Raw genomic sequence first — 25,757 nt, forward strand, 5'->3', positions numbered from 1 at the left:
CCATCGCAAAGAACTCGGAGAAAATGATCAGACCAAAAAGTGAGAGTGGACGGTATGCTGACTATGGTAGAAAACACAGCAGTGTCTCTGAAGGAGAATAAGGGTACATGTAACAACTGTGTGAAACAAGGTGTTACATTTAGATAAATGTATCCATTGCTTCCGCTTTGGAAGGGCTAGTCACCGAGCAGTGGCTTGACTGCTGAAAGGACAGAGACTGGGGAACTGGAGGAGGTCTCAGGGTGGGGATGACCAGTGACCTCAAACATGGGAATGTCCCCTCCTGGAGGTATTTACTGACCAAACTGGCACAACAACAATGTCTAGTGACAGAGACTTATTCACACTTTATTCAGAAGATGGACAATACAGTGATGGGCAAAAGACACAATACAGTGCCTTGCGAAAGTATTCGGCCCCCTTGAACTTTGCGACCTTTTGCCACATTTCAGGCTTCAAACATAAAGATATAAAACTGTATTTTTTTGTGAAGAATCAACAACAAGTGGGACACAATCATGAAGTGGAACGACATTTATTGGATATTTCAAACTTTTTCAAACAAATCAAAAACGGAAAAATTGGGCGAGCAAAATTATTCAGCCCCCTTAAGTTAATACTTTGTAGCGCCACCTTTTGCTGCGATTACAGCTGTAAGTCGCTTGGGGTATGTCTCTATCAGTTTTGCACATCGAGAGACTGAAATGTTTTCCCATTCCTCCTTGCAAAACAGCTCGAGCTCAGTGAGGTTGGATGGAGAGCATTTGTGAACAGCAGTTTTCAGTTCTTTCCACAGATTCGATTTGATTCAGGTCTGGACTTTGACTTGGCCATTTTAACACCTGGATATGTTTATTTTTGAACCATTCCATTGTAGATTTTGCTTTATGTTTTGGATGATTGTCTTGTTGGAAGACAAATCTCCGTCCCAGTCTCAGGTCTTTTGCAGACTCCATCAGGTTTTCTTCCAGAATGGTCCTGTATTTGGCTCCATCCATCTTCCCATCAATTTTAACCATCTTCCCTGTCCCTGCTGAAGAAAAGCAGGCCCAAACCATGATGCTGCCACCACCATGTTTGACAGTGGGGATGGTGGGTTCAGCTGTGTTGCTTTTACGCCAAACATAACATTTTGCATTGTTGCCAAAAAGTTCAATTTTGGTTTCATCTGACCAGAGCACCTCCTTCCACATGTTTGGTGTGTCTCCCAGGTGGCTTGTGGCAAACTTTAAACGACACTTTTTATGGATATCTTTAAGAAATGGCTTTCTTCTTGCCACTCTTCCATAAAGGCCAGATTTGTGCAATATACGACTGATTGTTGTCCTATGGACAGAGTCTCCCACCTCAGCTGTAGATCTCTGCAGTTCATCCAGAGTGATCATGGGCCTCTTGGCTGCATCTCTGATCAGTCTTCTCCTTGTATGAGCTGAAAGTTTAGAGGGACGGCCAGGTCTTGGTAGATTTGCAGTGGTCTGATACTCCTTCCATTTCAATATTATCGCTTGCACAGTGCTCCTTGGGATGTTTAAAGCTTGGGAAATCTTTTTGTATCCAAATCCGGCTTTAAACTTCTTCACAACAGTATCTCGGACCTGCCTGGTGTGTTCCTTGTTCTTCATGATGCTCTCTGCGCTTTTAACGGACCTCTGAGACTATCACAGTGCAGGTGCATTTATACGGAGACTTGATTACACACAGGTGGATTGTATTTATCATCATTAGTCATTTAGGTCAACATTGGATCATTCAGAGATCCTCACTGAACTTCTGGAGAGAGTTTGCTGCAGTGAAGGTAAAGGGGCTGAATAATTTTGCACGCCCAATTTTTCAGTTTTTGATTTGTTAAAAAAGTTTGAAATATCCAATAAATGTCGTTCCACTTCATGATTGTGTCCCACTTGTTGTTGATTCTTCACAAAAAAATACAGTTTTATATCTTTATGTTTGAAGCCTGAAATGTGGCAAAAGGTCGCAAAGTTCAAGGGGGCCAAATACTTTCGCAAGGCACTGTATTTGGTTATTTTGGCTCTGTACTCCAACACTTTGGATTTCAAATGACAAAATGACTGAGGATAAAGTGAAGACTATCAGATTTAATTTGAGGATATTTTCATCCATATCGGGTGAAATGTTTAGAAATTACAGCAATTTTTGTACTTAGTCCCCCAATTTAGGGGACCAAAAGTACTGGGACAAATTAATGTGTATTAATGTAGTCAAAAGTTTAGTATTTGGTCCCATATTCCTATCACACAATGATTACATCAAGCATGTGACAACAGCATTTGTTGTTTATTTCGATTGTGTTTCAGATTATTTTGTGCCCTATATAAATGAGTGGTAAATATTGTAATGTCATTTTGTAGTCAATTATAGGCTTGAATGTTTAACACTTCTACATTAATATGGATGCTACCATGATTACGGAAAATCCTGAATGAATCATGAATGCGAAAGAGTGCAAAAGTTAGAAGCACAAATATCATACCACCCAAAAAATGCTAACCTCCCATGTTATTTTAATGGTGAGAGTTTAACAAGTCTTGGGGGAATGATATTTGTGCGTCTTAACTTTCTCACTCGTCATTATTTACAATTCATTCAGTACCATCCAAAATCATGGTAGCATCCACATGAATGTAGAAGTGTTTAGAAACATTCTATTCTTATTTACAATAAAAGTGACAATGCATTATTTCCCATTCATCACCTGATATGGATGAAAATACCCTAAAATTAAAGCTGACAGTCTGCACTTTAACTTCATAGTCATTGTATAATTTCAAATCCAAAGTGCTGGAGTACAGAGCCAAAACAACAACAAGAATTCACTGTCCCAATACGTTTGGAGCTCACTGTATATGGAAGGAGATGAGAGGTGACCACTTTAGGCAATAGAGCTGTATCCTATGTGACAGATGCCCATCTCCTATCCCTGATGCAGGGTAATCTGTAACACCCTCTGCTGGCAGGACTCAATTCAATGTTGGAAAAAAAAAAGAAAAAAAAATGTCAGGTTGGACCCCATTTGCTGTTACACAGGGTTCCAAGGTCAGGGAATAGAAGCCTGTTTGATGTTGACAGGGATCTGTGTAAGAGGGACTATTTGATGTTGAATGCTTTCAGATCAGTAAAGTCCCAGTTCAATAATGTACACAGTTGTGTCAGTGGGGGAACCCTATTTTTAGGGCATTCCTCTGACACCGCCTGGTATAGAGGTCCTGGATGGCAGGAAGCTTGTGATGTACTGGGCCGTAAGCACTACCCTCTGTAGTGCCTTGCGGTCGGAGGCCAAGCAGTTGTCATACCAGGCAGAGATGCAACCATGCTCTCGATGGTGCAGCTGTATAACTTTTTGAGGATTTGAGGACCAATGCCAAATCTTCTCAGTCTCCTGAGTGGGAATAGGTGTTGTCGTGTACTCTTCACGACTGACTCGGCGTGCTTGGACCATGTTAGTGTGGCAGTGAGTGGGTCAGTTCACTGAGGATGTGTCAGATCTCCTTCCTATGGTCCAAGTAGAGCTGCAGCAGCAGCTGGTTCAGCTACTCTGTGAAGGCCAGCACAGAGTCCTGAAAGTCCACCTCAGGAATCTACAACACATACACACACGGTTCAGGGCAAGCTTCATGCTAATGTTCATTCCAAACTCAAAAGGAACAGTTTCCCAGACTCATCCCAGAGCTGCTTCAAAATGAGTGTGCTATGTGGAGGGAAAGTCGGTGAGTGTGCTAGTTGTAGAAAGGGGATAGGACTTTCTGTAGCCACTCACAATGAGTTGGGAGCTCTCGGTGAGCAGATAAAATGAGTCCCTCCACACCATGCTGTAAGGTTTCTGCGTCAACACTCAGCTTCCCTGGAGAACACGTTTAGAGTTGGGGAAACTAGTTGGCTACAACAGTCTACAATGTAAAAATTGTTGGACAATGAAACAGAATGACACCATTGCATGGATAAGATGTTTTGTAGGAAGGTTTATGAAAGCTTGGAAACTGATACTTACTGGCAGCCCCCTCATAGAGCTTAGCATTTGTTCCCTTTCGCAGGAACTCTACCTTTATTCGCTGAAATTCACAAACCACTGATGAGGAAAAAACAGCTATGCTAGCTAGCTCTCAAAATAGTGGCAATGCAATGGTCCTGTTACTCCTGTCCAGAGAGAACCCCTAACACCTACCCCACCTAGGGATAGATATGCACACTCCCTTGCCTATATGGAATTTTCACCATTTGCTATACCAACTGTCATTTCAGATCCACTCAAAGATCTATAGCTGGGTTAGGTTGTTATTGGACAGTGACAGTACAGTTTACAGGCAGAAGTAGCTAGGTAACTAGCCTAACAAAGACAAATTGTCCTGGCTGCCTGTTGCCTATCAAGCTATGTTTTTATTTAGACTCATAATATAGCACTGTATTCGCTTGAAAGCACTACCGAATCTAGCATTTATTTAGCTAGTCACATGACGACAGCTGGTAACAAGCTAGCTAGCTGTAATGCTACTAGTCAAAATATGATTTACCCGCAGAGGACACACTTTTCATGCCACTTCGATCGTGATTTTTGTAGCAGGTAAGGAGAACATTTTCGCTGATCTAACTCTTTTCCTAAAATTAATCTGTTTCCGAACCTGCTACGAAAACACTTACCCACTGAGTCCACCTCTGGCAGAAACCCCAGGTACTCCATATGTTTGTCACATGACACCAACAGCATCATTAAAAGTTATACAGTCCAACTCTTATTGTGCTAATTCGACATATGTAGCTACACATGAAGCTACAAAACAATGAAAAGTTGACTTTATCATTAAGCTAGCTAGTTTGGCTAATCAAAGTCATATGACCAGGATAAAATTCCATCGCCCATAAAATGAGAAAGAAACAAAAACCCAGTGGAAAAAGGTTCTGCATCACTGCCTGGTGAAAATACAGGACATTCTAATGTCATGGCTGTTGAAATTATCACTATTCATCACAATAGGCCACACTAACACCAGGCACTTGAGGGGCTTAATATTAGACAAAGTCTCTCATCTTAAAGAGTGATAACAACCTAGGCAATCTAACCTTGATGTCTGGAAGCTGAGGAAAACACACTTTTCAAGAAGCCTACGCTACATACACATCTCCACTCCACTTCTACAAGTAGTAGAGGTATGTTTTTCTTTACTGAACTAAAATATAAAATGCAACATCCAACAATTTCAAATATTTTACTTAGTTACAGTTCATAAGGAAATCAGTCAATTTAAATAAATTCATTAGGCCCTAATCTATGGATTTCACGACTGGTAATATATATACAGTGCATTCGGAAAGTATTCAGACCCCTTCCCCTTTTCCACATTTTGTTACGTTACAGCCTTATTCGAAAATGTATTCAATATTTTTTTCCCCTCAATCTACACACAATACCCCATAATGAAAAAGCAAAAACAGGTTTTTAGAAATGTTTGCAAATTTATTCAGACCCTTTGCTATGAGACCTGAGAGCTCAGGTGCATCCTGTTTCCATTGATCATCCTTGAGATGTCTCTACAATTTGATTGGAGCCCACCTGTGGTAAATTCAATTGATTGGACGTTTTAGAAAGGCACACACACCTGTCTATATAAGACACACCAGTCTATATCTGCAGCATTGAAGGTCCTCAAGAACACAATGGCCTTCATCATTCGTAAATGGAAGAAGTTTGGAACCACCAAAGGGTAGAGCTAGAAAATTCAAGCCCCTTGGGTGCTGCCATAGTTACATTAGAAGTGCCCATCCAAGAAGCTAAAAGTCATTAGCCACAGATAAAATGACATCAAATCACGTTATATGTACAGTAGCTTGGATTGGGCTTTCAAAATCTTAGCTAGCAGTCATCATCATGAATCAAGTCGACAATCTACTGGCAAATCCTTTTTAATCTTTGTCAAACTAAGATAAATAATGAAGAGAAATTATAGATAAAACATATCGGTGCTCATCGACCATTGGACATAAACATTACACAGCAAGTTGGAAATCGTGACAGTGGCTAACTGCAAGCATTGCAAAGCAATCACTAGCCTGATATTCAGTGGAGTGAATGTGTGGTCCCAAATCTTAGATTAAATTGGCTTTTTTCCAAGTTTAAAATGCTAAACATTCATCATTGGCTATGCTGTCAATAAAGCATGATTTGTGCTGCGCTCAAAACAACTGCTAACTCGGAACTGCAAAAACCTAACAACTGGGAAGTCGGGAATAAACGTGCTTTGACTGGGAAAATATGTTGAACGGTCATCCAACTCGTTAATCGTTAATCCAATTTGTTAATCTGGCCTCTTTCTAGAGCTATGGCCTGAAGATCAATGACGTCATTATGATTCAACCTTGTTTTTTTCCAAGTTCCCAGTTGTTTTGAAAGCACCTTCCTGTTCAAGTGAGCACAGCACAACAAGTCCAAAAATGTATTGTATTGCTGCTGCATAAATGTAATATGACAGGGAGATACAGTTGAAGTCGGAAGTTTACATATACTTAGGTTGGAGTCATTAAAACTAGTTTTTCAATCACTCCCCAAATTTATTATTAACAAACTATAGTTTTGGCAAGTCAGTTAGGACATCTACTTTGTGCATGACACAAGTAATTTTTTGAATAATTGTTTCCAGACAGATTATTTCACTTACAAATCCAGTGGGTCAGATGTTAACATACACTAAATTGATGTTATGGCTTTAGAAGCTTCTGATAGGCTAATTTACATATTTGAGTCAATTGGAGGTGTACCTGTGGATGTATTTCAAGGACTACCTTCAAACTCAGTGCATCTTTGCTTGACATCATGGGAAAATCATATGAAATCAGCCAAGACGTAAGAAAAAAATTGTAGACCTCCACAAGTCTGTTTCATCCTTGGGAGCAATTTCCAAACGCCTGAAGGTACCACGTTCATCTGTACAAACAATAGTATGCAAGTATAAACACCATGGGACCAAGCAGCCATCATTACCACTCAGGAAGGAGTCCAAGAGATGAACATACTTTGTTGCAAAAAGTGCAAATCAATCCAAGGACAACAGCAAAGGACATTGTGAAGATGCTGGAGGAAACAGGTACAAAATTATCTATATCCACAATAAAAATGAGTCCTATATCGACATAACCTGAAACCCCACTCAGCAAGGAAGAAGCCACTGCTCCAAAACCGCCATAAAAAGCCAGATTGCTGTTTGCAACTGCACACGGGGACAAAGATCGTACTTTTTGGAGAATTGTCCTCTGGTCTGATGAAACAAAAATAGAACTGTTTGGCCATAATGACCATTGTTATGTTGGAGGGAAAAGGGGAGGCTTGCAAGCCGAAGAACACCATCCCAACCGTGAAGCATTGGGGTGGCAGCATCATGTTGTGGGGGTGCTTTGCTGCAGGAGGGACTCGTGCTCTTCACAAAATACATGGCATCATGGGCAACGAAAAATATGTGGATATATTGAAGCAACATCTCAAGACATCAGTCAGGAAGTTAAAGCTTGGTCGCAAATGGGTCTTCCAAATGGTCAATGACCCCAAGCATACCTCCAAAGTTGTGGCACATTGGTATAAGGACAACAAAGTCAAGGTATTGGAGTGGCCATCACAAAGCCCCGACCTCATTCCTATAGAACATTTGTGGGCAGAACTGAAAAAGCGTGTGTGAGCAAAGAAGCTTACAAACCTGACTCAGTTACACCAGCTCTGTCAGGAGGAATGGGCCAAGTTTAACATTTTAAAGATGTTGGGGTTCGTTCCTTGTTCCTTGTCAATCATTGGCTCATTGGTGAAATCAGCAATTAGACTATATCTTTATGTAAATCAATCAAAACTTTTATTAATGCAATTGCAGACAGACGTTGACAACGGTAACATAGCATGCATGTTTCCGAGTAAGTTCTGCAAAATAGGAAAGGTTCCGAGTTGTTTTATTATGCTTGCAGTCAGCCCCTAGTGATGTAACTGCCCACGTCAACACCTTCTACTCATGAGACCAGGCCCATGCACACACAGCTATACAAACAATAGTTTCATTGTTATCTAAAGGCTCATTAGTAATTGTCCACTCTCCAAGTTGATTTATAGTTATATGTCTGACTAGTCTCTTACCTCTTTCACTCCCCTGCAGAGTTCTGTGTCTATGAATCTCTTTTAGCCTTGAGGCGCTTTCTCACAGATACCCTGTTTTGACTGCAATAACTCACACATCTCTCAGACCGTTTCTTTATAAGAGGCAGAGACTATAAAAGAATAGTATAACCATTTTAAACCTTATAATGAATACATATTGGTAAGCTGTAGTCCATGACCCTATAAATGTAGTGGGGGAGAGGTCTTATAGCCCTTCCCCTTCTATTAATACAACATAAGCGTAATCAATTATTATAATACATCAAACATTTGGTGCAGCCCCTATCATGACCCCAAGGTGAACCCCATCAAAGGCAATGCTACCAAATACTAATTGGGTGTATGTAAACTTCTGACCCACTGGGAATGTGATGAAAGAAATAAAAGCTGAAATTAATCATTCTCTTACTATTATTCTGACATTTCACATTCTTAAAATGAAGTGGTGATCCTAACTGACCTAAGACAGGGAATTTTTACTAGGATTAAATGTCAGGATTGTGAAAAACTGAGTTTAAATGTATTTGGCTAAGGTGTATGTAAACTTTCGACTTCAACTGTACTTCTCTGCAGCTGCCACCACAACATTTATTTTCTGTGGCTTACAGTTGATAACCATTGCTATGAACGCTAAGAAGCCAACATTATTGAAACATATATCACTCATTGGGCTATCCTTCTGTTCTGGCACAGCTCGACTATTCACAGGGATCCTCTCAGAATCATTCACCCTTGATCCACACTCCTGTACTTTCTTCACTGTCTCAGCATACGACACCTTCTGCACTACTCTGACCTTGGCCACCTCAACCTGCCTCTCTCGCCGGACACCTCCAATCCCCAACAACATGGGCACCCCTACAGTTGGCACACACAACTTTCAACCCGAAACTACACATTCCTCTGCCCCATGTCCTCCTACACACTGTGCATCTTCCTCCTACACAGTGCTGCGACATGCCCATAAACATGACACCTATAACACCACAGTGGATTTGGTAGAAAAGCTCTAACAGCATAATTCATATATCCTAACATTACTTTGTCAGGTAAAGACTAAATCAAAGCTCAAAAGAACACCTTTATTTCACCAAGCTCTCCTCTCTCTGCATCGCACCAAACAGTGGGCTCCACAAACACCCGGAATTTTCAACTTCAATTGCTCCACCTCCACACTTAATTCTACCCCAGAAATCACTCCCTTCAATGGTGCCCTGTACCTAAGCGTAAAGCAAGATACAGGTCTTTCCCCAAGTTGCGCCTGCTCCCTCTGATCTTAAGAAACACAAACAAACATTTCAAATCCACTTCGGGTTGCCTTCACCGACTCAACAGCACCCACCATATTCTACCCAACCTAAAACGACCCATGGATCAGCCAAAAGGCGTGGATCCACCCTCTTCAAAAATATCTTTCCTACTGGACCAAACTTATTTCTATCATAACCTTGTCCATCGATGCAAGGCTTGGGCTCCGAGCTCATCATCATACCTTCCACCTCTTCCATTTCACCTCGAACTGGTGTCTGGCTCACTCTGTTTGAACTTGACACCAATCTTCCTCGACATACCCTCTCCCCTGTTATTGCCATCTTCAACGGATTCACACCCATCCTTTGCCTACCTCAGTCTTTTTAAACTCATCTCTGTTTCTCTCTTATCCTCCTCCATTAACCAATTATCCGACTCCTGAAATCTTGCTTGTTTGTAGGTGACCAAATACTTGCAAATAAATTCATTAAAAATCCTACAATGTGATTTTCTGGATTTTTCTTCTCATTTTGTCTGTCATAGTTGAAGTGTACCTATGATGAAAATTACAGGCCTCTCATCTTTTTAAGTGGGAGAACTTGCACAATTGGTGGCTGACTAAATACTTTTTCTGCCCCACTGTAAATGGTTGTGATCATTTACTCAATTATTTTTTTCTTTATTCAAATATAAAAGCTTTAATGAGGATATCTAGAGTGAGTGGGTCTAAAGCTTCAAGTCCCTCTGTGTCCACATCACTAAGGATCTATCATGGTCCACACACACCAACACAATCATGAAAAGGGGCACGACAATGCCTCTTCCCCCTCAGGAGGCTGAAAGGATTTGGCATGGGCCTGCAGATTCTCAAATAGTTCTACAGCTGCACTATTGAGAGCATCTTGACTGGCTGCATCACTGCTTGGTATGGCAACTGCTTGGCATCTGACCGCAAGGTGCTATAGAGTGTACATTTGTTCTGCCTGCGGCTATGGAACCCTGACCTGTTCACTGGACGTGCTACCTTGTCCCGGACCTGCTGTTTTGGAACGTTTGAACATCTTGGCCATGTTCTGTTATAAACTCCACATGGCACAGCCAGAAGAGGACTGGCCACCCCTCAGAGCCTGGTTCCGCTCTAGGTTTCTGCCTTGGTTCCTGCCTTTCTATGTGCTTCTACATCTGCATTGCTTGCTGTTTGGGGTTTTAGGCTGGGTTTCTGTACAGCACTTTGTGACATTGGCTGATGTCAAAAGGGTTTTATAAATACATTTGATTGATTGATAGTGCGTATGGCCCAGTACATCACTGGGGCCGCGCTCCCTGACATCCAGGACATCTATACCAGATGTTGTCAGAGGAAGATGCAAAAAATTGTCAAAGACTCCAGGTCATAGACTGTTCTCTCTGCTACCGCACAGCAAGCGGAACAAGTAAGACCCTGAACAGCGTCTACCCCCAAGCTATAAGATTGTTAAATAGTTAGTTAACTTAAATAGTTAACCAGATACCTGGACTATATGCATTGACCCTTTTTGCACTCATTGTGTATTTATTACTACGCGTTTTACTTTTATTATTTCTCTATTTTCTTTCTCTCTGCATTGTTGGGAAGGGCCGTAAGTAACGCATTTCACTGTTAGTCTACACTAGTTGTTTTTAAAGCATTTTAGGAAATGATTTAATTTGATTAATACTGCTGAGAGGTCTAAATGATTTACTTTTGGATTATATAGCTAGCTATAAAGTTTTCCCTTGAAAAACTACTGTCTGAATGGTCCACACCCTTATGTGGCGCTAGAAAGATTGTCCTGATGTTTTACATTTTATTAAAAACCCTCATGACCCAGCCTCCACCGCTAAGCGTTCCTTCCGGTTTGTCCGCCATTAAAGAAAGCAAGTAAGAATTTTTTGGAAGAATTACTATCAGCTGAAATCTTTACAAAATCAATGGCATCCTTCGTTTATCACCAATTATGATAGAACCAACATACGGTTTGGTTGTTACCAAAAGTATGGCGCCAATATTGTGTTGACAAACAATATAATTTAGCTGTAACGTCACCGGAAATTTGTTGCGCTGACATGACTTTCCCCTACATATGAGAATCGTATCATATCGCCTTGTTGCTGGATTTTCTTAACGAGCCGTAATGACTGCAGTCAGATGACATGTATGTCTAATATAGCAACTACTAGATATCTACGTTAGTTGGCTATCTAGCTAACATTGGTAGCATTATGTCTGTTATAACAGCAATATTTGGTTTACGTTCGCTAACTTGCTTAATCAAGAGGCTTTACGCCTCAACACGTTAGACTGCTTGTTGAGGTAGCTTCTTCTGCGCCGCTTTTAATATGTGGGTTACTATGCAGTATTTAGTGATGACCAACACAGTTTGTGTAATGTTACCAACAGTCATAAACCCCGTTCATTCATTTATACAATATATCTTAGAGTGTGTTCTTAAATTCACTCCGGAGTGCCAGTGCGCGCTGTGGTCGTTTGATTGTCCGTTTCTAAATTAAGAGCGTTTCAATTGAAGTGCTTTTGGAGTGCACACTGGACGCTCTGTCCGAGAAGTAGGGTCGATCCGAGGGCAGTTAAGCACCCAAACTAACGTTGGCTAGCAACTTCGACACAAATAAGAGAATCTCACTCTGACCATTTTACTCACCCTAGCAGAGCTGGTTAGGCTGTTTGGATGTTGCCTGTATCTGCTGCTGGCAACAATTTCATTTGTTTTTTTGCACACGTTTAATGACACATGCCATATTTAATAGTTGTTGAGTGTTCATGAATTCATCAGTTATTCTGCTCTCAGTCACACTCAGATGAGAGTGCTCTGAAATCGGAGTAGATAGCCAGCTGTCTAGTTTTCTGATTATCCCTGTTTTATTTAGCTCTGGTTGTCTTAGTCTAATAGATGGTTAAAAAAAAAAACCTGTAGAATGATATTAGTTAGGTCACTCCCAGTATTTTTCTGTTGCTCAAGGCTCAAACTCCCATGATTCCATTTGGCAAAACCACTCCCACATCACTTATTTATTTTGATCCCCATTCGCTTTTGCAGAAACAGCAGCTACAAGTAATACCACTGATAGACACATTTGAAATACAACAATATACGAACAATACAACAGTAAAAGTAATACAAACAATACAAAAATTGTGTTGCAAGTTGCCGCTCTGGCAACCATTGTGCCCTTTCCAAATAGACTGTTTTCGTAGTGAATTACTGTATTGGCTGTTATTTTTGAAAACACTTTCAGATGCAACAGGTTTAGCTACTTAGCTAGCTAGCATTGCTAATAACACCAAAGATACAGCAGGTTTCAAACATAAGAGATTACAATTCTGTAGTGATTTGCCTGTACATTTCATAAATGTTTTCTAACAGGCCTGCCTGTTTATTTCTACTTTGCACATTCTTCCACTGCAAATCTACCATTCCAGTATTTACCTCGCCACCATGGCATTTGTTTTGCCTTTACCCCGCTTATCTCACCTCATTTGCTCACATTGTGTATATATACTTATTTTTCTACTGTATTATTGACTGTATGTTTGTTTTACTCAATGTGTAACTCAGTGTTGTATGTGTCGAACTGCTTTGCTTTTTCTTGGCCAGGTCGCAATTGTAAATGAGAACTTGTTCTCAACTTGATTACCTGGTTAAATAAAGGTGAAATAAATAAAAAATTAAGACAGTCACTAAGATTAAACTGGGCTATTGTAGCAAACACTATTTTGGTTGTAGCAGTTGGACTAGCTAGCATGCTAGCTCACAGCGTCAGACAAAGTAACTTATTGTTAGCATTCGTTAGGATCTCTTTTCAAATTATTTTTGAATATTATGCAGTTGATTAATTACAACGACATTAACATACATTCCAGCTTGATATTCATACAAGCATTATAATACAACCCAAAAGTAATGTGAAATTCAGTGCCATTGGTTATTCCCCACATTGTTACATTACAGCCATATTCTAAAATGTATTAAAATAAATGTTTGTCATCAATTTTTCACAATACCGCAAAGACGACGCCAACACATTTTTGCAACTTTGTTACAAAAAAACAACAAATTACATAAGTATTCAGAACCTTTGATATGAGACCTGAAATTCAGGTGCATCCTGTTTCCATTGATCATCCTTGAGATGTTTCTACTAAAGGTCGGCTGATTTATGATTTTTCAACGCCGATACCGATTATTGGAGGACCGAAAAAAGCAGATACCGATTAATCGGATGATTTTTAATATTTTTTTAAAAATGTATTTGTAATAATGACAATTACAACAATACTGAATGAACACTTATTTTAACTTAATATAATACATCAATAAAATACATTTAGCCTCAAATAAATAATGGTACATGTTCAATTTGGTTTAAATAATGCAAAAACAAAGTGTTGGAGAAGAAAGTAAAAGTGCAATATGTGCCATGTAAGAAAGCTAACGTTTAAGTTCCTTGCTCAGAACATGAGAACATATGAAAGCTGGTGGTTCCTTTTAACATGAGTCTTCAATATTCCCAGGTAAGAAGTTTTAGGTTGTAGTTATAGGAATTATAGGACTATTTCTCTCTATACGATTTGTATTTCATATACCTTTGACTATTGGATGTTCTTATAGGCACTTTAGTATTGCCAGTCTAACAGTATAGCTTCCATCCCTCTCCTCGCCGCTACCTGGGCTCGAACCAGGAACACATCGTCAACAGCCACCCTCGAAGCAGCGTTACCCATGCAGAGCAAGGATAACAACTACTCCAAGTCTTGGAGCGAGTGACGTTTGAAACGCTAATAGCGCTCACCCCCCTAACTAGCTAGCCATTTCACATCGGTTACACCAGCCTAATCTCGGGAGTTGATAGGCTTGAAGTCATAAACCGCGCAATGCTTAAAGCATTGCGAAGAGCTGCTGACAAAACGCACGAAAGTACTGTTTGAATGAATGCTAACGAGCATGCTGGTGCCTGCCATTGCTCAGTCAGACTGCTCTATCAAATCATAGACTTAATTATAACATAACAAATACGAGTCTTAGGTCATTAATATGGTCGAAACCAAAAACTATAATTTCGAAAACTAAACGTTTATTCTTTCAGTGAAATACGGAACCGTTCTGTATTTTATCTAACGGATGGCATCCCTAAGTCTAAATATTGCTGTTACATTGCACAACCTTCAATGTTATGTCATAATTACGTAAAATTCTGGCAAATTAGTTCGCAAGAGCCAGGCGGCCCAAACTGTTGCATATACCCTGACTCTGCGTGCAATAAACGCAAGAGAAGTGACACAATTTCACCTGGTTAGTATTGCCTGCTAACCTGGATTTCTTTTAGCTAAATATGCAGGTTTACAAATATATACTTACAGTGCCTTGCGAAAGTATTCGGCCCCTTTGAACTTTGCGACCTTTTGCCACATTTCAGGCTTCAAACATAAAGATATAAAACTGTATTTTTTTGTGAAGAATCAAAAACAAGTGGGACACAATCATGAAGTGGAACGACATTTATTGGATATTTCAAACTTTTTTAACAAATCAAAAACTGAAAAATTGGGCGTGCAAAATTATTCAGCCCCTTTACTTTTAGTGCAGCAAACTCTCTCCAGAATTTCAGTGAGGATCTCTGAATGATCCAATGTTGACCTAAATGACTAATGATGATAAATACAATCCACCTGTGTGTAATCAAGTCTCCGTATAAATGCACCTGCACTGTGATAGTCTCAGAGGTCCGTTAAAAGCGCAGAGAGCATCATGAAGAACAAGGAACACACCAGGCAGGTCCGAGATACTGTTGTGAAGAAGTTTAAAGCCGGATTTGGATACAAAAAGATTTCCCAAGCTTTAAACATCCCAAGGAGCACTGTGCAAGCGATAATATTGAAATGGAAGCAGTATCAGACCACTGCAAATCTACCAAGACCTGGCCGTCCCTCTAAACTTTCAGCTCATACAAGGAGAAGACTGATCAGAGATGCAGCCAAGAGGCCCATGATCACTCTGGATGAACTGCAGAGATCTACAGCTGAGGTGGGAGACTGTCCATAGGACAACAATCAGTCGTATATTGCACAAATCTGGCCTTTATGGAAGAGTGGCAAGAAGAAAGCCATTTCTTAAAGATATCCATAAAAAGTGTTGTTTAAAGATTGCCACAAGCCACCTGGGAGACACATCAAACATGTGGAAGAAGGTGCTCTGGTCAGATGAAACCAAAATTGAACTTTTTGGCAACAATGCAAAACGTTATGTTTGGCGTAAAAGAAACACAGCTGAACACACCATCCCCACTGTCAAACATGGTGGTGGCAGCATCATGGTTTGGGCCTGCTTTTCTTCAGCAGGGACAGGGAAGATGGTTAAAATTGATGGGAAGATGGATGGAGCCAAATACAGGACCATTCTGGAAGAAAACCTGATGGAGTCTGCAAAAGACCTGAGACTGGGACGGAGATTTGTCTTCCAACAAGACAATGATCCAATACATAAAGCAAAATCTACAATGGAATGGTTCAAAAATAAACATATCCAGGTGTTAGAATGGCCAAGTCAAAGTCCAGACCTGAATCCAATCGAGAATCTGTGGAAAGAACTGAAAACTGCTGTTCACAAATGCTCTCCATCCAACCTCACTGAGCTCGAGCTGTTTTGCAAGGAGGAATGGGAAAAAATTTCAGTCTCTCGATGTGCAAAACTGATAGAGACATACCCCAAGCGACTTACAGCTGTAATCGCAGCAAAAGGTGGAACTACAAAGTATTAACTTAAGGGGGCTGAATAATTTTGCACGCCCAATTTTTCAGTTTTTGATTTGTTAAAAAGGTTTTAAATATCCAATAAATGTCGTTCCACTTCATGATTGTGTCCCACTTGTTGTTGATTCTTCACAAAAAAATACAGTTTTATATCTTTACGTTTGAAGCCTGAAATGTGGCAAAAGGTCGCAAAGTTCAAGGGGGCCAAATACTTTCGCAAGGCACTATATGTGTATTGATTTTAAGAAAGGCATTGATGTTTATGGTTAGGTACACGTTGGAGCAACGACAGTCCTTTTTCGCGAATGCACACCCATTCATTATATGCAGTGCAGGACACGCTAGATAAACTAGTAATATCATCAGCCATGTGTAGTTATAACTAGTGATTATTATTGATAGTTTTTTATAAGATACGTTTAATGCTAGCTAGCAACTTACCTTGGCTTCTTACTGCATTCGCGTAACAGGCAGGCTCCTCGTGAGGCAGGTGGTTAGAGCGTTGGACTAGTTAACCGTAAGGTTGCAATATTGAATCCCTGAGCTGACAAAGTAAAAATCTGTTTTTCTGCGCCTGAACAAGGCAGTTAACCCACCGTTCCTAGGCCGTCATTGAAAATAAGAATGTGTTCTTAACTGACTTGCCTAGTTAAATAAAAGTGCAAAAATTTTGTTTTTAAATGACAAAAAATTTCCAATTGTCATGAAAACTTGAAATCGGCCCTAATTAATCGGTCAACCTCAAGTTTCTACCACTTGATTGGACATGATTTGGAAAGGCACACACCTGTCTATATAAGGTCCCACATTTGACAATACATGACAGCAAAAACCAAGCCATGTGGTGGAAGGATGTGTCTCTAGAGCTCTGAGACAGGATTGTGTCGAGGCACAGATATGGGGAAGGGTACTTCAACATTTCTGCAGCATTGAAGGTCCAAGAACACAGTGGCCTCCATTATTCTTAAATGGAAGAAGTTTGAAACCATCAAACTCTTCCTGGAGGTAGCCACCCAGCCAAACTGAGTAAAAGAGAGCTCAAGAGTTCCTCTATGGAGATGGGATAACCTTCCAGAAGGACAACCATCTCTTCAGCACTCCACCAATCAGGCCTTTATGGTAGATTGGCCAGATGGAAGCCACTTCTCAGTGATAGGGACTGAGAGAGGGAAAGAAGAACGGAGCAAAAATACTTGATGAAAACCTGCTCCGGACATCAGACTGGGGCGAAGTTTCACCTTTCAACAGGACAACGACCCTAAGCACACGTCCAAGACAACGCAGGACTGGCTTCGGGACAAGTCTCTGAATGTCCTTGAGTGACCAAGCCAGAGCCCCAACTTGAACACTATGAAATATCTCTGGAGAGACCTTAAAATCGCTGTGGAGCGACGCTCCCTATCCAACCTGACAGAGGATCTACAGAGAAAAATGGGAGAAACTCTGCAAATACAGGTGCCCCAAGCTTGTAGCATCATACCCAAGAAGATCCTAGGCTATAATCGCTGCCAAAGGTGCTTCAACAAAGTACTGAGTAAATCGTCTAAATCCTTATGTAAATGTGATATTTTGCAACTTTAAGACAAGGTCAATCAATCTGGAAAATGTCAAGAACTTTGAACATTTCTTCAAGTGCACTGCAAAAACCACCAAGCGCTATGATGAAACTGGCTCTCATGAGGAAAGGAAGTCCCAGAGTTACCTCTGCTGCAAACGACGAGTTCATTAGAGTTACCAGCCTCAGAAATTGCAGCCCAAATAAATGCTTCAGAGTTCAAGTAACAGACACATCTCAACATCAACTGTTCAGAGGAGATTGTGTGAATCAGGTCTTCATGGTCAAATTTCTGCAAAGAAACCACTACTAAAGGACACCAATAAGAGGAAGAGACCTGCTTGGGCCAAGAAACACGAGCAATGGACATTAGACCGGTGGAAATTTGACCTTTTGGTTGGGAGTCCAAATGAGATTTTTGGTTCCAACCTATGTCTTTGAGATGCGGTGTGGGTGAACGAATGATTTTCGCATGTGTATTTCCCACCGTGAAGCATGGACAAGGAGGTGTTATGGTGAGGGGGTGCTTTGCAGGTACACTTAATTAGCATGGCTACTACAGCCTAATGCAGCGATGCGCCATCCAATCTGTTTTGTGCTTAGTGGGACTACATTTGTTTTTCAACAGAACAATGACCCAACACACCTCCAGGTTGTGTAAGGGCTATTTGACCAAGCAGTGATGGAGTGCTGCGTCAGATGACCTGGCCTCCACAATCCCCTGACCTCAACCAAATTGAGATGGTTTGGGTTGAGTCGGACTGCAGAGTGAAGGAAAAGCAGCCAACAAATGTGGGTACTTTTGGAAAAGCATTCCAGGTGAAGCTGGTTGAAAAAATGCAAAGGGTGGCTACTTTTGAAGAATCTCAAATATATAATAGATTTTGATTTAACACTTGTCGTTACATGATTCCATATGTGTTATTTCATAGTTTGTCTTCATTATTATTCTACAATGTAGAAAATAGTAAAACATAAGGGAAAAGCCTTTGAATTGAGTAGATGTTCTAAAACCTTTGACAGGTAGTGTTTGTAAATAAGCCGCTTTCAATTTTTTAAAATACATTCCCAAACATGTTTAAACCTGTTTTCGCTTTGTCATTATGGGGTATTGTGTGTTTGAGGATTTTAGAATAAGGCTGTAACATTACAAAATGTAGAAAAGGCAAGGGGTCTGTGTACTTTCCAAAGGCACTGTATAAGGATGATTTATGAAGTCAGGCTATTGGTTTTATAGTCTAAAATTAAAGTAGGTTTCCTCGCTCCTCAATTTTCTTAGACATTTGGGCTATGGTAAGGGCTGTTTCCTCGTCTCTGCTTCTGCTGTATTCTACTCAACCCCAACATGCTGTCTTAACTTTGCTATTATGGACACAGCAACATAGGGAAAGGCACCAATTATAGGTTGTTTCAGAACCATGGACAGAGACCATATCCAACGCGGGAGAAACCGTATTTGTTATAAAATAGATTATTAGTGTTTCACCATTTTATTTTTACACAATGTAAGCATATACAATTTCAGTATCACATGTCTTAGTGTGATGGACTGTGCTATCCCCATGGCCTCCGCAATGGATTTGTCCACTCAGACAGGTGTCTTATGCACCATGGGATTTTTTTCATTGCGACCTCTCGACTAAAGAAATCTTGGTCGACCAACAGCCTATCAACCAAACAATCGACTAAATAGGGTCAGTCCTATGTATATTTTAGTGATGGCATAAAGATCGATGTAAATATTTCTGTGAAATACTATTGGTCGGCCTCTATTAACGACAGTATCGATTTTAGGTATCAAGGTTAAGGTGACTGTTTCGGCTAGAAGCATTTGATTTTTACACCGCATACATTTTGGGGGATTTGTGTGCCGATAAACTGTTTTCACCCTGTAACAAAAGGAGATATGAAGTGTTGCCTAGTTACAATGCCTTTTCAGAGAACTCTATACAAAATATTGTCTGACAGCTAGATCCAAGATTCAAGTTCAATGTCTACTTTAACAGATTAATTCTTAATATACACAATAGTATGTGGACACATGCTCGTTGAACATCTCACTCCAAAATCATGGACATTAATATGGAGTTGGTCCCCCCCTTTGCAGCTATAACAGCCTCCAATCTTCTGGGAAGGCTTTCCACTAGATGTTGGAACATCGCTGTGGGGACTTGCTTCCATTCAGCCATAAGAACATTAGTGAGATTGGGCACTGATGTTGGGCGATTAGGCCTGGTTCGCAGTCAGCGTTCCAATTCATCCCAAAGGTGTTAAATGAGGTTGAGATCAGGGCTCGCCCAGTCAAGTTCTTCCATAACGATCTCGTCAAACCATTTCTGTATGGACCTCGCTTTGTGCACGGTGGCATTGTCATGCTGAAACAGGAAAGGGCCTTCCCCAAGCTGTTACCACAAAGTTGGAACCACAGAATCGTCAAGAATGCCATTGTATGCTGTAGCGCTAAGATTTCCCTTCACTGGAACTAAGGGGCCTAGCCCGAAACATGAAACACAGCCCCAGACCATTATTCCTCCACTAAGCTTTAGTTGGCACAAAGCATTTGAGCAGGTAGCGTTCTCCTGGCATCCGCCAAACCCAGATTTGTCCGTCGGACTGCCAGATGGTGAAGTGTGATTTATCACTCCATAAAACACATTTCCACTGCTCCAGAGTCCGATGGAGGCAGGCGTAACACCACTCCAGACAATGCTTAGCATTGCACATGGTTTTCTTAGGCTTGTGTGCGGCTGCAAGGCCATGGAAACCCATTTCATGAAGTTCCCGACTAACAGTTTGGAACTCGGTAGTGAGTGTTACGACCGAGGATAGACAATTTTTATGCGCTTCAGCACTCACCAGTCCCGGTCTATGAGCTTGTGTGGCCTACCACTTTGCGGCTGAGCCTATGTTGCTCCTGGACGTTTCCACTTCACAATAACAGCACTTACAGTTGACATGGGCAGCATTTTGACCAACTGACTTGTTGGAAAGGTGGCCTCCTATGAAGGTGCCACGTTAAGTCACTGAGCTCTTCAGTACGGGCCATTCAACTGCTAATGTTTGTCTAGGTTGATTGCATGGCTCCGTGCTCGATTTTTACACACCTGTCAGAAACGGACGTGAAGGAGTGTTTACATAGTGTATGATATAACGACAACTTATAGTGCCATAAATGCAATGACATAAATATAACTTGTCAAGCGATTTGACAAATATCACCAAAATTTGAGAAGGGGTTGAACAGGTTTTAAATCAACTCGTGAATTTGATTGAATATAGCCATGTTCACCCCTTATATATTAAATGTAATGACATTAAGAAAAAAAATTGCAGATTACTATGAATGACTTAACAGCAGTAGGAAATCCTCACGTGTACCCTAGTTTATAGAAAGACCCAGAAAGTATTCACACCTCTTGACTTTTTACACATTTTGTTAATACAGCTGGAATTTAAAATGTATTAAATGTAGTGTTTCACTGGCCTACACACAATCCCCATAATGTCAAAGGGGATATATATTTTTTACAAATTATTTAAAAATAAAAAGCTGAAATGTCTTATGTATTCTTGCCATAAAGGGGTTGAATACTTAAGTTCAGGAGTAACACTGTGCTTAACAAGTCGCATAATAAGTTGCATGGACTCGCTCTGTGTTTAACATGATTTTTGAATGACTACCTCATCTCTGTAACCCACACATACAATTCAGTCAAGCAGTGAATTTCAAACAAAGACCAGGGAGGTTTTCCAATAGCTTGCAAAAAATGGAACCTATTGATAGATTGATTTTTTTTTAAAGCAGACATTGAATATCCCTTTGAGCATGGAAAAGTTATTAATTACACTTTGGATGGCATCTCACCCAGTCACTACAAAAATACAGGCGTCCTTCCTAACTCAGTTACTGGAGAGGAAGGAAACCGCTCAGGGGATATCATCCTTAAGGCAAAAGGTGACTTTAAAACAGTTTTAATGGCTGTGATGGGAGAACTAGGATGGATCAACATTGTAGTTACTCCACAATACTAACCTAAATGACAGTGTGAGAAGGAAGCCTGTACAGAATAAATATGTTCTGTTTATAATAAGGCACTAAAGTAAAACTGCAAAAAATGTCAAAGAAATTTACACTTTGTATTCAAGACAAAGTTATGTTTGGGGCAATTCAAATACAACACATCACTGAGTACCACTTCATATTTTCAAGCATGTTATGGTTATGCTGGTCATCAGCAAGGACTAGGGAGTTGTTTTTAATGATAAGAATAAACTGGATAGAGCCAAACAGACATTCACCTTTCAACAACGGCAAAGACACACTGGAGTATCAATTTTGGCTGTGATTGGGAGTCCCATAGGGTTGCGCACAATTGGCCCAGTGTCATCTGGGTTTGGCCGGGGTAGGCAGTCATTGTAAATAAGAATTTGTTGTTAACTGACTTGCCTAGTTAAATGTTCCTGAGTGGCCTTGTTTTTAAAAAACTTGAAATGGCTGTGTAGGAAAAACATTTAACAATATGTACAGTCCAGTGTGCAAAGCTCTTAGACTCACAGCTGTAATTGCTGCCAAAGGTGCTTCTCAAAAGTATTTACTCTGGGTTGAATACTTATCTATTTTGTGTAGACCATTGACCTTTAAAAAAAAAAATCCACTTTAACACAACATAATGTGGAAAGTGTTAAGGGGGTGTGAATAGGGTGGTGTAATTGTCCTTTAAAAGTTCATTGCAGTTGACAATATTGTGATGGCATTGTAGAAAAGCATTATTCTGGTAGCGCCAGACAAGGGATTGTATCCACAAAGCATCTTAGAAAAGGTCCTAGGAATCTTGTAAACCTGTTTTAAGACCACAACAAAAAAACTCCGTAGGTTGTTGGATGATGTTAAGACACTGCCTAGACAAACTTTGAACCAGGAGTAAAATGAACTTGTAAGTTTCTCAGCTGGTAATCACGTCAGTTTGAGGTACTGCAAAGGAAAGATTGACGCTCATTGGTTATTCCAATCATTTGCAACGTCAATCACGATGAGGCATCATCAAGCTGTGAATTCCAATAGCATGCTTCAGACAACCACTGTGAATGTGGCTGTACATCAAATGTTGCAATGGTGACAATTTTGATATAATTTGTCTGACAATCACTTTGCCTACTCTTAATTAATGCGTAATATGTTGGCTTGAATAACCTTATCGAATTCTGATGGTTAAAGCGGAATTTTAACAATTACAGTTATATCAACATACTCGTCACTCCCGTTTAACAACTAAATCTCTTTGGCACAATAGACGTCTCTTGCCGATAATGTTGCATAGTGTTTTCATCAACAATCAAAGTTAACATAAGCCCTAGATGCCTTACATTTTCCCAACTTAGGCATCTTTTTTATCGACGTGATGTTGCGTACCAAAGGGATAACATGATGTAGGTAATTAAATAATCAGGCCTCGTGAAATGTTAAGATTTCGATTATTTATTGATCATAGACATTTAATATTATTTGAACAACTCCAAAGCAATTGCATGTGGTGCAGGCACCACTGACTCACTGTTCTTTCTTTCCACAGACATGGCTATCAGGTATCCTATGGCCGTGGGCCTTAGTAAAGGCCACCCTGTAACCAAGAATGTGACTGCACCGAAACATGCACGTAGGCGAGGGGTGAGTTCATCTGAATGGATAGAAACATGACAACCACAGTGTTGTATTGGTAGAGTCTCAGGTCACTATGTCCTCTGGTAAAGGGTCTGGACCCTTTGCCACAGGTTGTTTGCTTGTCCTAGAACTGCTGGGTGCTGGTTCAAGTTTGTCTTCTAATCCCATTGCTGCCACCAGTGTAGTGATTGAGGGCCGGGGTTCAGGATTCACTTCGTCTGTCTCTACATTAGCGACATGCATATACATATGTTTTGAAACAAAGTAGATGACCACATCAAATGTTTGAACCTGTTATTATGAGATAATGGGCCTAGTGGTCCACAATATGGCTGAAACATAGGCCACAGTTACTGTTAGTTCTAATGCATGCATCTAACTCTTCGCTGATTTTGTGTTTCAGCGTCTGACCAAGCACAGCAAGTTTGTGCGTGACATGATCCGTGAGGTGTGCGGCTTCGCCCCCTACGAGAGACGCGCCATGGAGTTGCTGAAAGTTTCCAAGGACAAGCGTGCCCTCAAGTTCATCAAGAAGAGGGTATGTATGATTCCCCTGCTACTAAACTGGTTGTGTGTATGCGTTGGTATTGGCAGTATGGATGCATTTGTCGATGTCAGCTTTCTGCAGCTGCTCTCTTGTGACAGTTTGAGAACAAATAAGTACATTTTTCAAACCAAACAGATTTTGTATTAGACATCTCTTTGGGAATGTCTAGCATTTTGTGCAGCTGTCAAGTGGGCAGCTTTCTGAAATGTGATTGACTGTTTCCTTTGTGGAGAATTTATTGGTAAGATTAATCAAAACTATTGGATCGGTAGAATTATTCTCCTATAGTTTGTCCAACCATTCTTGTATTATTGGACTGCTAGCCCCATATTTGCTGATTACTGAATTTGTCGCTGACATAACTGTCCCAGAAACATGCTACAGTGTTAATTTCATCCTGAGCATGGTAGTTAACCTGCTGTGAAAGTTGCAGATGCATTTGTTGGGTTTCTCCTATTGCACATTCTAATGTGTGTTTGCTCCACAGATTGGAACTCACATCCGCGCCAAGAGAAAGAGGGAAGAGCTCAGCAACGTTCTGGCTGCCATGAGGAAAGCCGCTGCCAAGAAGGATTAAGCGGTTCTTGCAAATAAATATTTATATTTAAAAAATGGAGAGTTGTCAGCTCCTTCCTTGTTTCAGAATGACTAAGTCGAACTATGCTTAGCAATGGACTTGAACTGATTTTCTCAATTTATCTTTGAGCATATGCCTTGTAGGCTGCATGTCTTTTCAAGTTTACTAGGGTGAGATGCCTGCAGACATTGGAGTGGAGCTCTTCAGATGTCTCTGGGGCACGTCTGTGTCTAAATAAGACATTTACTTGTATTAAAATCTGAGTGTCTAATCGCCTGGGTAGTGTACTTTCTAGTCGTACAGTTGCATGCATTGTTAGACATGCCAAAGGTGATGGGATAGCCAATAACAAACAACAGTTACCGGCAGCCTGTTCTTTCTTCAGAAATTGGCAACGATATGTCATGAAACCACTGGGCACAAAGGATTGTGTTCAAAATGACTAAAGTTTGTGTTTCAACAGATTAAATGCAACTTACATCTTTGGTAAATAAAAAAATACCTAAGTCTTGGCAGCATAGCAGCAACATGACTAACTGTGGTAGTTTGGGTATCTTCATATTACTGTTGTAAAGCTGGCAGTGCAACGCGTCCCGTTCTGAGGCCTAATGTACTTCAACACATCAGGGGATTGAACATTGCTGATCGAAATGCAACTTAGAGCTGATCCTTGCCTATTTCATATGAGACAGTACCTGTTCTACATACATTACTATCAAGCGTTCTTTGTTTTACCCCCCCGAACAGACCCCTGTTCCCTGTCTGGTCCAACTGATCAGCTGTACAACTCAAAAACAGCTGTTGGGCGTTAAACAGCAAGTGAATGTACTTAACAAATCACTCATCAGAAAATCTGGTTTCATAGTTCAGAATGCCCTAAAGCCCATTACTGTGAATGTAGACCATTATCCTTCCCTTGGAGCTGCTCAGGCGCCAGTCTCAGCTTAATATGATTCGGTGTTCATTGTTGTGGAAAGACAATGCGGTACATCTTGGTGTAATGAACCTCCAGGCCCTCTGATGAAGTCCTTGTTCTCAAGCTGGAAAAATCATGCAGGTCACACCTGGTCTGGTGAGAGAAGGAAGGAATGTTTAAGCAGATTCATTATGACAATGCTAATAGAAAAACTTTCAGAACACAAACTGCCATACAGTGCTTTCGGAAAGTATTCCGATCCCTTGACTTTTTTGCCATTATGATACAGCCTTATTCTAAAATGTATTGAATTGTTTTTTTCCCAATC

General features: G+C 40.5%; 1 protein-coding gene and 1 pseudogene across 1 annotated transcript; one reads left to right on the top strand and one right to left on the bottom strand.

Moving 5' to 3' along the window:
- Positions 1–3,458: 3,458 nt before the first annotated feature.
- Positions 3,459–4,855, bottom strand: LOC110520958 (annotated as a pseudogene).
- A 6,320-nt stretch (positions 4,856–11,175) lies between these two features.
- Positions 11,176–24,784, top strand: LOC110521855 (60S ribosomal protein L36). The gene is made up of 4 exons (XM_021599788.2): positions 11,176–11,291; positions 23,301–23,395; positions 23,793–23,927; positions 24,424–24,784. Exons 2-4 carry the CDS (start codon positions 23,303–23,305, stop codon positions 24,511–24,513), a joined length of 318 nt encoding a protein of 105 aa, XP_021455463.1. The 5' UTR covers positions 11,176–11,291; positions 23,301–23,302; the 3' UTR covers positions 24,514–24,784.
- Positions 24,785–25,757: the final 973 nt, after the last annotated feature.

The sequence above is a fragment of the Oncorhynchus mykiss genome, chromosome 30, assembly GCF_013265735.2.
Source record: "Oncorhynchus mykiss isolate Arlee chromosome 30, USDA_OmykA_1.1, whole genome shotgun sequence".
Classification (NCBI taxonomy): Eukaryota; Metazoa; Chordata; class Actinopteri; order Salmoniformes; family Salmonidae; genus Oncorhynchus; species Oncorhynchus mykiss.

Excerpts from the sequence above, each read along its gene's own strand:
- LOC110521855 (XM_021599788.2), top strand. The coding sequence starts at position 23,303 with ATGGCTATCAGGTATCCTATGGCCGTGGGCCTTAGTAAAGGCCACCCT. Across the intron at positions 23,396-23,792 it reads AACATGCACGTAGGCGAGGG|CGTCTGACCAAGCACAGCAA; the intron begins GTGAGTTCATCT and ends TTTGTGTTTCAG. Across the intron at positions 23,928-24,423 it reads TCAAGTTCATCAAGAAGAGG|ATTGGAACTCACATCCGCGC; the intron begins GTATGTATGATT and ends TTTGCTCCACAG.